The following is a 13,463-nucleotide window of genomic DNA, read 5'->3' as shown; positions in this document are numbered from 1 at the left end:
TTCTCCCAATGGCAGTATGTACAGCCAGGGAGAATAACAGAGGACCAAGAATCGAGCCCTGTGGAATACCAGAACCGATGTTGTGTTTGTCTGAGTCAAACTCAGCTAGATTGACAAAATAGCTTCTGTTTGTTAGGTAGGAGGAAAACCAGGACAGGGCCGTGCCAGACAGGCCTATCCAGTGCTCCAGACGCTGTATTGAAATTGAATGGTCAATCGTGTCAAATGCAGCCGTTAGGGCTGGTCTAGCATACCATCAAGAAAAACTGCATAGTGGGGAGAGGTTTTGGGGCTGTAAAGGTGTGCATTCCCCCCCTCTCGCCCTCCCGCAAAGTCCTGGCATCTCATCTAGCACTGCAGTACTTTCCACTATGCCTCAATCTGGCAGTGGCCGGCAGCTCAGACCGAACGGTCACACAGGAGCTGGTAGGGAGTTCCCTCATAGGAGGGGGGATGGGGGAGGGTTCCTCCAAGCCATGAGATACCAGAGAGAGAAAATAGGAGACACACAAAAAGTGATAGAGGGTGAGTTAGTGAGGGAGTGAGAGATTGAGTGAGTGGGATGAGCATCCGATTAGAATTATCATGCAGCTCTCCATCGAGGAATACAGGCATGTCAGCTAGCAACCACACGCACGCACGCACACACACACACACACACGCACGCACACACGCACACGCCTCAGCGTCAATGACCACATCCAATACTGCTGCAGTGCTGTAATTCACTGATAAAGGGACATGGAGGATAATGGGTGAAGCCAAGCATGCCAGATTTCACATTTCAAACATTTAGCCGATGCTCTTATCCAGGGCCTCATACAGCACGTGCATCCACAGAAGTAAGATACAGTTCCTTCCTAGATCAACAACATTACAAACAAATAGTAAAAGGTCTCACACACACAAACGGCAAACACAGATTTGCCGTTTGTCAGCCCTTAGTTCTGTTAAAGTCATTTGAGTGTGTTGAAAGGATCCCTGGCTAATACGACAAATATGCCTTAAAACATTATACTTGCGGCCTGGGCCGTGGCTCAGCGGTCCAGGCACCTTGGCCGGTAGCCCGAGTCTGGCAGTGTGCCGCGGGTTCGACTCCCGATCCCGACGGTCTTTATGGCATGTCACCCCCCCCCCCCCCCCCCCCCATCTCTCTCCCCCATTTCCTGTCAGCCTACTGTCTGTCCCTCTATAAAAGAAATATAAAATAAAAGCGAAAGCCAGAGAACAAAACGCACCTTAAATATTTTATTTCTTGCATAAATAGAATATCTTTCACTCAATAGGGACTGCTCCTGTCGCAAGTTGATGATGTCATATGTCCATGTGTGGTCCAGCCCTATGGAATTATGGAATGCACGTGCTAATAAAAATATTAAAAATATTGCTTGTCGTTCTGAAAGGGGGCGGGACTGTGACGCTCTATAACAGCTCGTATAGGTTTAGAAGAAATAAATAAATATATGCACGCACACACACAACCCAGTATCCATAAAACATCCCTTTAACGTGCTTCTCAAAGCATTTGCTCATTAGGGTAAGACTAAGAGGACACAAGTCATTACTTTAGTTTAGCACCGGGGACAACATTGTGATACACACAAAATTAATAGGTTAATTGTGGCTATGAATGAACACACCAGCCAGCTGCTCTGGGCACACTCTTAGTCTTAAGCACCCAGCCTGGTGGGGATCTGCGCTATGAAGAGCGCACTTTTCAAATTAAGTCATGCGCTGGGTTACTGCAGGGTCACTGCTCAGAAACTGCTCACTCCAGACGTGCCGCTGCAGTATTCTAAAAGCAACAAAGACCAAGGGGTAATGGTAATGCAGGATTAATCTCTAGGATGACTTAACCTACCACTTAAACCCTACACTGGTTGACTAGAGTCCCTCAGGGCTCTATAGAGGGTATGCGCATGCATAAAGTGAATGGCAGATAGAGTGGCAAAGTGAGTGACAAAGTGAATTTAATGTTGTTTAAAGTTATTTAATGCAATCAAATAGGAATTTTCTGTTTGGATGTATGAGCTGTCAAGGCCAGAAAGTAGTTTTTTGCCACTCAGTAGGCGTTCCAGCATAACTTCCGGGTATGATGATGATGTCACACGCATACCCTCTATTCTAGTTATTTTTCTATTTTGTCTCTATATTAAATATCTTCACTGAACACAGCCAATCTACACGAGCTTGTAGATCTGCTATTTTCTGTGAAGGTGCTGTCAGTAAGTAGTAGTAGGTTGGAGAGGCTTATTGTCTGTATCAGGCAGAGCGTGGGACTATAAAACCCTGTTTCACAAAGCCCTAGACCCATGGGAGATCGATCGCTGAGGTGGAGCACAACACCTACCATCAACACCCAGTCCTTAACGCACGACAAGCCACACCCAAGCCATGCTACTCATGCGGCGAGTTGGTGGTGGTGCCCCGGATCGAACCCATGACCTGACCTTATGGTGGAAAGGAGAGTGCTCTAGCGACTGATCTGCTGGTGTATACCCTTTGAGTGGGCTTACCGTCAGCTATAGCTGGTCTTTACTAGGTTAGAGCTGGAGAAAGGGTCCCTGGAGGTAAAGGGACTAAGCAGATTTAGTGTTTAGGATTATGAGGTTACTAACTGAGGCCTGCCTTAAAGTCAGCAGCGCTAGAAACTGGGATCGGGAATAACCATTAGTCATTTAGTTCTATTTAGTAATAAAGTACGACTGGTTTGTATAATCGGACCACCCTCTTCCTATTTTAATCAAGCATTGCAGATATGTTCATGAAATATGTGGCAGAGGCGAGAGAGATACTAGCAATGGAGAGAAATTGACATAGAAAGAGAAATGTCAAGATGAAGAGAAAAATAATAAAGCACGCGATTCTAAGACCCAAAGAAAAAAGACATTTAAGGAATTACAGAGCATGGAGTACAGGAGAGAGAGTGATAGAGACAGAGAGAGATGTATGTTGGCCCATCAATAATGCATGCTTCATTCAGAATCAATTAGGCCTCCGGCACACAACACACATCCTGCATGATGAACAGTCTGGCGTCGGCACTGGTTCAACCCCGTTGCTACAGTCGACACAACAACACTGGTTCAACCCCGTTGCTACAGTCGACACAACAACCCTGGCTAATTATAGACAGGCACAGAGCAGACCCAGCCACAACATAAAAGTAACATGAAGCATGCTACCTGAGGGTGCAGTTTTAATCATTTGAGGTTCTAGCCCTGATTTTGTGGGGTTTATCTGTATCACAAAGCACACAAGTACTCCACAACATCACATAGTTAATACTACAGCAGCTTATATGTAAAACTTAAACTCCACCATCCATCTTTTCCCCAATGTTCTTGTAGGTATGGATGAACATTTTGAATCATTTAAATTGTCATAACTGCAACTTGTTAACTAGGTAATTAACCTACCATGTACTATTTAGGATGGACAAAGGTCTGTGACTCACTCAGTCAGGAGTGATCGACATTATAATTGGCCTGCTGGTCCGGAAGTACTATATTTAAACCTTCTGGACAAAATGACAAATTACAACGCAGATTTCAGTGCTTCATTTCGGTACCACTTAACACACTCACACCACCGATGACGTCTACGCATGTTGTGTCTTTTCAGTTTTTAGTACTAGATGGCGCTCTTTGCTAACCTATCCAACTGCCAATAACTAGGGAACGGAGGGTTGTGATGATTTCTTTTTTCTTTTCCGCTGGAACCACGTCCGTGTTTTCCAACGCCCGGTAGCTACATCATCAATTTTCCCTTCATTGTCAATGGCGTTTACAAAACAAACATTGAACTAAAGACAAACATTAAACCTGTGTATAGGAGGGGCTGGCGCCATAGATATATATAAACTCTAGATAGCTCACCCGCACTGTTGGCCAATGGAGAGCGACGTCGTTACGTGGCGGCCATCTTACCTCGGGCCACATAACATTGTGTCTATGGGGCATGTACTCTTAAATGACCATAACTTGCTCAATTTTCAACCGATTTTCAAACGGTTTGGTTTGTTATAAACGTCAGAGACGTCCGCATACTACTCTTACTCCCTACCCGTTCGGGGATATCATACCAGTGTTAATTTAGTTGACTAAGACTAAAAGACTAAACGATTTCAAAAGACTAAATAGGACTAAGACTAAATGGTGTTATTCAAAAGACTAAGACTAAATCTAAATCTGATGAAAACATTAACACTGCATCAACCCAACCCCTACTTCTCGAACCCTTCTCTCTCTCTGCTACTCTCTCTCTGCCACTTACTTTTTCTTTGAGGAGTGCTAGCCCCTCCTATGTCCAGCTTTGAGAGTTTGTGCACACACAAACATTGTGTTAACACAAACATTGAATGCCATTGACAATGAATGGCCAGCTTTGAGTTTATGTAAACACAAACATTGAAGATGAAGGTCAGGACGCAAATTGTGATTTTTAAGAGTGCCCCTCATTTCACAGGTGTGATTTATTGAGGCCCCCTCCTATATACAGGTTTAATGTTTGAGTTTAGTTCAATGTTCGTTTTAAAAACACCATTGACAATGAAGAGAAATTTATGTTTGTTTTTAGTTCAATGTTTGTTTTAAAACAATGAAGGGAAAATTTACATCATCTTGTCCCTAACAAACATTAAATCCCATTAACAATAAAGAGAATTTAATGTTTATTTTACATCATCTAATCACCTCCTCGATGTTGTAAGATAAGAGCACCCCTCACTTCACACAGGTGTGATTACACACACACACACACACACACACACACACACACACACACACACACACACACACACACACACACACACACACACACACACACACACACACACACACACACACACACACACACACACACACACACACACACACACACACACACACACACACACACACACACACACACACACACACACACACACACACACACACACACGGCACAGAATGACACACCTTCCAGCCAATCACAGTGCACAATACATACATGGCATAAAAGGGCGCCAATTCCGTCCTCAAATTTTGAGGACACAATTACAAATTAACGTGAATCCGGGAGTAATAGCTGTGTCCGATTGACCGCCATCCATGCACTCTCTGCGCCAGAAACATTCATCTCTGCAAAGCAGTGGACATGCCCGACCCTCCCCCTGGCAAAAATACCAGATCTATAGCCTAAACTTGGAACGCACTGTAGTGTGAGCTTGTATATCGGCTATTTTCAGCATGTGACATCTGATCGTATGACAACAAGGTAAATCAGGCTTAAAGCTCGCCCTGTATGCCTGCTCGCCTCTTGTTGATTGAACATTAATTAGTAGGCGCATCAATTGATCCATGTTCGAAAAGACCTTTCATGCAGTAAGCATTTTAACCCATTCAGGCCTGACGTCGAAATTTAAAAAAAAAAGTTTTCTAAATCATGACAATTTTCTGAAAGATTTGAGGCACATTTTAACGATTTTTCAAAAATAGCAGATCTACAAGCTCATAGCGCGCCACCGAGTGGCGCGCTATGAGCTTGTAGATCTGCTATTTTTCAATAGCTAAATTATAACATAATGTTTAAAACACCAAAAGGGGTTCCCGCCCAAAATGGGTTAAAGCCTTGTTTACAGCACCAGTGAAGGAAATTCGATCAGTGATTTACTGTCAATATTAATCATTCCCTGCCAGCAGTAACGCATGGTGTGTGTTGTGACGGCCACTAATTGCGACCATAGGTCGCAGATTACTATGAGAACCTGCAAAACCCGTCAGTCGGTCGGTCACGCCTCCATATATGGTTGTCAGAACCTCACGCCTCGTGACATCACGCCTCATGACATCACGTGTGACATGCTCCATATATGGCCGTCTTCATATATGAAGATCACGACGCCTCGTGACACGCGTGCCGTCACGCCTCATGACACGCTCCATATATGGCTGTGTCCATATGTTGATCTGACATCATCAAAGCCTCTACACTCAAGACACGCTATATATGAACCCTGGCCATATACTGTATAGCGTGTTCGTCAATCAGATCAATTACACATATAAATCCATATATGTGAAAACGTCAATTAAAAAATCACACCCGTGTGAACTGAGTGGTGTAAGGTTTTATATAGCATGATCAGCTCTGATCTGACGTAATGAAATCACACCCGGATGTGATTTCACAACTGGCTTTTTTTGTGCAGAAAAAATGAGCATGGTTGCTACGGTCATCCAGTTCACCCGGGTGTGATTTAATTACGTCAGAAATTATTTTGAACATAGCAACCATGCTCATTTTTTTCTGCACACAAAAGCCAGTTGTAGGAGTGGTTTACACCACTCAACAAAAAGGGAAAAAGAGAAAAAAGGTCCATACTGTATATGGGCATTCCCAGACGATGCCCTATTACAATCCCTTCTATGCCCAATGATGTCATCAATATTAAGCCCATATGGGAATGTCAATATATGGCCATATTGTCTCATGATATATACATAGTATGGTGGCCATTTTGAACATCCAATATGGCAGACATGCAGGTGTCTGTGCAAATGCAAACATAGATTTTTAGATTCCCCATGTTCTGAAGATTACAAAAATGTATTGTTTTGCTAATCTCCACAGATTTTGAACGAAAGTATATTTTTTGACATAGTGAACCAGACTAATAACCAGTGTGGTTGCCACAACGCGATTCACACTGGATCATCTCCATATGTAGAGCTGACTATCATCACCTGGATCTCCATATATGAAGATATACAGACCTCCTCAAACCCTGGATAGCCATACATGGTTTGAATTTGAAATACTAGATCTGCATATATGGAGCCGGCCAGCAAATCTACATCTGATCTGACCTCACTGACACCAGATTAATAGTTTAACTCCTGCTTCTCAACTGTGCCGCATTAAGAAGCTCTGTTTAGGGCGAGGTCGCTTCTCGCCCTCAGGGCGTCTTACTGGTGTATATACTGTACTTTCACTTGGAGAAGACGTAGCGTTACCGTGACCATCAGTTCAATGGCTTTGAAAATATGTTTACAATAAGTGGATGCTTATGGTACATTTTCTGTTTACTTCATTGCCTAGCAACCCAATGCTAATGTATGTAGCATTACGACGGTCGAGCTATCATAAACCACTTGACACAGATCTACGTCAATGGCGGTAACCGGCTGAATTGGGCTTGACGCAGTCTGATCTACATCAAGGGCGGCGGAATGTATTAAAACCACCAGTATCCAGTGGCCAAGCCACCAAACGCCAGGTAAAAAAAGATAAAGAAAAAAAGTCACCGGACGATTTGAGGGAGAGTGAAAGGCAGAGAAGGTTTCAACGACAAATGCACTACTTGTCAATCACCCGCAATTTACAGAGTCCAAGTGTTTTAATGCTTCCTTCCCCCTCACATGAGTAGCCTAATTGAAGAGCATTTGCTAAAATGATGCAGTCCGAGTTTAATATGTATAGCTGCGTGGGCCCATGAAATTCATAGGCTATTATTGCCAATTGGAATGGATTTTGCACTCATCCATCAAAATCAAAACATTGTTTACTTGTATTTATTTGCTTACTTTTTATCAACTTTGTTGATCTGGACATTTCTGACAATCTATCAGTCAAAACATTGGTTGGGTAGGAAGGCTGGTAGGAAGAAAATGTCCCTAATCTACTACTGTAGAACTGCGTGTCGACATCCGTAGTACGTAATTGCCTCACTCATCAAATTGAGTTATTTTTGATTGATGCAAAGCTAAAACATTGATTCCGATCATAATTTTAGTGTTGTCAACTTCCTGTTGTGTGCAAACGATAATTTATTTCCCTGTGTTTACAGTAAGACAGCACCCTGGAAGCAATGACAAATGACAAAGCACTTGCCGCTTTGTAACGCCACCAGGCGTCATTTTGGGCAGTATGTAGCCTGTTACAGATTTCAGTAACCGGTTAAATGGTAAATGCAATGAATAGAAATGATGCAAGAAATCAACACATGAAATGAATACACTGCTTTTTGGTGTTGCATACATTTCAATGTGTTCACTACACAATCCCTAACAATGCGTTTCCACGAACCACATCACGCTTGATCGACTCAGCGCTTGATGCCTTTGGGCATGTCACAGATGATGTGTCACACTTGAGATTAAACTATGTAACTTTGCCCTGTGTTTTTTTTAGCAATTATTTCCCTCAACAGTCATAAGCCACTGGAGTAGTGTAGTGTTTACCTGAATAAACAAACACATTGCCCTCCCACTGTATTTTGGTCTTTCCACACCAAACACACATGTTTTTTACATCTACTACCAAAACAAACAGTGAAAACACCAAAATATAGTGAGATTGGATTGGGAATTCGTTTCAGCAGGTTAACACCCCCACAAACTCCAGTGGCTGATGAATGACTGCTGGTATATAGAGGGAAATTATGGGTAAAATTATAGGACTGATTTTCTACCAAATTCAGTCCTGGACCGTGTTCCCTGCCCCCACTGGTGTGCAGGGAGGGTGATATTTGTCACCGCACATACTCCTACGGACTAGGACGGTGCAATTGGGATTGGGAATGTTGCATGTGAGGAGTAGGAAGGCTTCCGGTTGGGGCTCCTCACTGGCAGGTGAGCCAGTAGGGTACAAGAGCAGTGGCAAGCAGTGAGAGGAATTAATTGACATAACTAAACAATGACTATTTATTATGATAATGTTACACATATATTTCCCCCTCAAAAAATAAATAAATAAATATAGTGTATTAAATGTATCAATTTGATTAACTGTTCAACTCCCTGCTGAAAAGGCACCTTGACCAAGCTGTAGGAGTCGCCCCTGTTGCATGCTACATTATGTGAACGGCAACACGAGGATGTTACAAACTGATTCCTCAGACATTTCATCGAAATGATAATCATAACACACGGGTGCTGCCATATGTTGCGCAGCCTCAGACTAAAGACCAAATTCTTTAGGGTCACTTATTTGAGCATAACAGTGCAACGCAGCGGAACAGTGGAACATAACGTCTCTCTGACAAGACGTGACAAGACATGAACAGACCTGATTGAATGGGTAACAGTAACACAACTGAGTCACTGTAGCCACGGTCGCCGACCCACGCGGGGACCTCCGTGGTGAAACCTGTGCGCCGAGTGTTTTTATTATAACCATAGAAGATGAAATAGGAGTTAAATGCTGCAACCAACGTCATTGAAGTGGGAAATTGTCCCTGGCTTGGACCCATCTAAAAGATCACCCCTGGGTCCCGGGACCCATTACATTGAAAACCTTTAATCACTGAAGGTAGATTAAAGTGGTCACTAAAAAAAGGTATATTGACATTTCCCTAATCTTCTTGGCTGAGTAAAACCGTGACAGTAAAACACACATGACATCTAAGGTGCAAGAACCTGGCTTTGTTTCATTCTATTTCTTATTCTTAACCATTACTTACTGATGTGTTTTGTTAATTTTATCAATTTTTAATTCATGCTAATACAGATGCTAAAACAAGGACAAACAGTACCTCAATATACAGTGACAACACAGTACTGTGCAAAGTAAGGCCACATGAGTGACATTGGACTATTGCAAGACTATGAGGGCTTAGAGGTTTACCATACCGCTAACCTTTGACCTGGCTGATCTTCTTCTATTTAAGTACCAACCATTACTTTACAATAATAACAAACCTTGGGTACCTATGTAGATTCGCCATACTGATATTTGGAAGCCTGGGCCATGTAAATAAACTGACCACGAGTGGCCTAACAATAGCTGGCATGACAAAGAGCAAACCAAACAACTTGCCAGATACTGCTCTGTTTGTCTGTGTGGAGGAGAAGGTGCCGTATCCTTAGGTGCATATGAACTGTCAACCTGGCCCTTATATTTGTTTCCCTTTAAAATGAATTGTAATTTGGGGATTCAAATAAAGGATTAATGTGTGTGTGTGTGTGTGTTCATTCATTAGGTCAATACATCACCTTGGTAGCGACGGTAGGGCTGTCAAATTGATGACATTTTACTTGACAATGAATTGTCATACAAATGATATTGATTAACAATCTTATTGTGTTGTTGGCCTTGAACATTGGAAAATGTAATTAACAATACATTTGTCTTAGATGTAAACAAACATTGCACATGGCAAATAACTTAATACCAAGTTAACAACATATTTTTCAGTTGAGTGTGCTTAGTGTCTCCACACAGTGCATGTGTGTTCTTCTACCTGCCTCAGTCCTTTCCTCAAAGTAAGGTATTGCAGGAACACAGGGTCCCCCCTCTCCTCCACAGACAAATATGTCTGCCTTCTTCCAGACAACCTGACAAACTGTCTGGACCTTACAGACAGACTAGTTTGCACAAACATCTAGTTATACTTCATTCTGCTTCTGAAGACATCGTCTGTCACCTCCCGCTGGGTAACATAGCCTGGTAGAGTGTGTGTGTGTGTGAATATGAAAATAATTACCAAAATCTCAGCGACCTGAAGAAGTTCCCGCTGGGCTAATCCCCTCAGCCATTTCTATCGCTGAGTTGGGCTTAAGGCTTTATAAGGGGCCTCGATAATACTAAGTATGCAAACAATACATCCAATCTTCTTATGCATTTACCTAGAAATGATAAGAGTCAAATTTAAACATAATCCCATCCTATAAGAAAACATGCTCTCACACTTGACAGCTCAAAAGATTTGACTAATGTTAAACAATGTACTTTTGCCAGTCACACTGCTTGATGTACTGAAACATTTGCCATGATTACCAATTGCATATCATTGCATTCACCAGCATGTTACCCCTGAGATATAATTGACATCAATCATGGATAGAATACTACCCTGGTGATGGATGATGGTCACCTGCCAAAGTAGCTGGTAGATTGGCCGATCTGCTCCGACAACGATAGAATTTACCAGCCTTTGGCTCTGAGGTTTGGCAATAAATTCTCACCCCTGGCCCCAGCATGAGCCAAGGTAGACACCACCAGGCTGCTGAGAGTGCAGCAATGTAATAGTCAGGAAGCAAAGCGAATACAGTCAGAATGAGTGGGCTGCTTGCGAACAACAGTTCTAGGCTTATCCTCCCTGAGTGGACCATGACTTCTGCTTGGTGGAGGTTGGTCGTCGCAGCTTTTATCTCTTTTACATTAACCATGGTTCCATCTGTATGTGGGTGGCGCTTGATTGCTAGGCAGCATATGGTCCCTTAGTATCAGATAATTCGGCTACATGATCAAGCAACTGTATCCTCTCACACCCTCTCAACCTTCTGACAGGCCGCAAGTTCTGCCGAATCTATTAGTCTATATGGGACCTCTTGCATGTGACTTAATTACTGACATGCTGGGTCATCAAATTTTCATGAATGATGAATATATGGGTTGCTGTATATATGGGCTAAATTCAAGGTCTGTCTAACCAATGTGGCCACTGGGCTATTTTCAGTATTTTGACACAAACTGAGCCCTGTTGTATTACAGTCAAGTGTTCCACTCATGTTCCTATACAGATCAGTGAGTTATTAATTATGGCAGCTTCCATATGAGCTAACATTAAATAAATGTGCAAATGTCACTTCGGCCAATTCACTTGGAGGAGCACAAGGCTAGACCTGCCAATGTATGTGCATGCATGGTTGTGTTGCAACTATCAACAGAGAGCTACTGTATGCTGTCCCGAAATCCTTATAGGGTGGGTAGATGGAAGTGTTGCCCCAGAGAAATGTGAGGGCACCTGGATGGTGGATGGAACAGTTGCACAGGGGAAATGTAAGGGCAGTAGGCAGGGCACCGCCATAAAACCTAACATATAGCCTACCCCATGGCCTTGGTTTGTTGATAGCTGGCCTGGAACGGACGTCTAAAACGTGTCACTGTTAACCTGTATCGTACAAGTAAAGCTTTTTTCCGATGTGGTTTTGTTTTGAATAGGAGTGTAACTTAAGTAACGTTACCCTATATGCCGAGAAGGGATAAGAAGCGTATATCAATCTGGGACATAGGCTTTAATGTCCGTCAGCCTATATACTCCGTCGTACGACGCTGTCGCGCGCCGAAAATAGACGATTTACAAGCACACAACATGTCACGTCCGAGACACGCTGTGAGCTTGTAGATCGGCTATTTTCGGCGCGCGACAGCGTCGTACGATGCAGTCTAGTGAGTGCAGTCTAGTGAGCGTTTCCTCTTCGCCACAGGGCGGTATGTTATGTTGTCGCGTGTTCAAAACGGACAAACAAACGCAGCCCTGCGCGAAAAACGAACTGTCAAAACAATACATTACTGACGGAATACACTTTAGTCTCGCGGCCGTGTCGCTTATCATTTGAAAACACGTCATATTTGTCGAGAGACAGTCGCGCGAATATGTATAAATTAGCCATTATTCGACACATTTTTGACACGGGCCTGTCGCCTGCCCACTCGTGTAGTTTTTATCAGCTGGTGGGTGAAAATAATAAAACAAGTCGTTTTTCTTACCATCTTGCCGGTTGGATGTTGAAATCCAGAGGACGTTAACGGAAAAAAGGCGATTAAAAAAGCAGTGTCTTGAAAGGCCGCGAAGCTGTAGTTGTAAAAAAAAAACTCAAAATACGGCGGTAGTGTTTTAAATTAAAGGGCTCGTTGTAGATTTATTCCTCCAGCTTCTGACATACATACACACACACACTCCCTCCCTCTCTGAGCTCCTTTGCCGACGCTTTCACTGCAGTGGCACAGGGAGACCCGTTGGGAGGGGACAGTAAGCGGAGGAGGCTCGGTTTGACAAGGAGGTGGAGGGAGAGAGAGAGAGGAGGCAACGGGGGGAGGTGCAGCCGTACAGTACATCCGGGAACTCGGTCTATCATTATTTATTTTTTCTTCCGTCGTACAGTAGTGTTACAAACTGTTTGTGTACGTGCACCACTCAGTGGAGGCCGGGGTGTAGCGCGGCAGTAAACTTAAATTTAGAATACGCCGAATAGTCCATGAGCCCATGTATCCATGAGCCACGGGACACTTGTTTTCATTACGAAATGGGAAAACCATACCTACCAGGTACCAGGCCTATATTAAATTCAATATAAGTACATTAATATATGATAACACTTCCACAGGAGCAGCTTTTTCATATTAATTTTACACGTTATTTTCACCTAGCCTACATGATGGGTGAATTGGATGAAAAAACGTAAGAAATAGTGATCACCATGAAACTTCCCTATAGTTGATTAATTACATGAAAACATGTAATTTATTGATTGATTTATATAAATGTATTGATTTATTGTATTACAAGTTTTCTGAAATTGTATATTTAAATATGCAAATTATGCATTAGCCTATATGGGAAAATATGCCTGATTTTGCCTAGCCGCAATTTGGAACTCTAGATTTTTTATAATGAGATGAATCTCTGAGAGTTGCAATACCCTCCATTGACTCCCATTCATCCAATTTGCGTTTGCGATCTGCTTGTATTAAACGAC

At 42.8% G+C, this 13,463-nt stretch overlaps 1 protein-coding gene across 1 annotated transcript in view; it reads right to left on the bottom strand.

Annotated features, from left to right (window-relative positions):
- The window catches only part of LOC306930677 (calcineurin subunit B type 1), a 36,617-nt gene extending 23,844 nt beyond the window's left edge, over positions 1-12,773 (bottom strand). Inside the window, exon 1 of the mRNA XM_079511768.1 lies at positions 12,475-12,773. Coding sequence (XP_079367894.1) covers positions 12,475-12,477 — 3 coding nt within the window. The 5' untranslated portion in view covers positions 12,478-12,773. The remainder of the gene's footprint in view (positions 1-12,474) is intronic.
- Between the last annotated feature and the right edge of the window lie 690 nt (positions 12,774-13,463).

The sequence above is a fragment of the Electrona antarctica genome (genome assembly GCF_951216825.1).
Source record: "Electrona antarctica genome assembly, chromosome: 10".
NCBI classification, from domain to species: domain Eukaryota; kingdom Metazoa; phylum Chordata; class Actinopteri; order Myctophiformes; family Myctophidae; genus Electrona; species Electrona antarctica.
The sequence above is the reverse complement of the archived record's forward strand: the minus strand, read 5'-3'. Positions and strand labels throughout refer to the sequence as shown.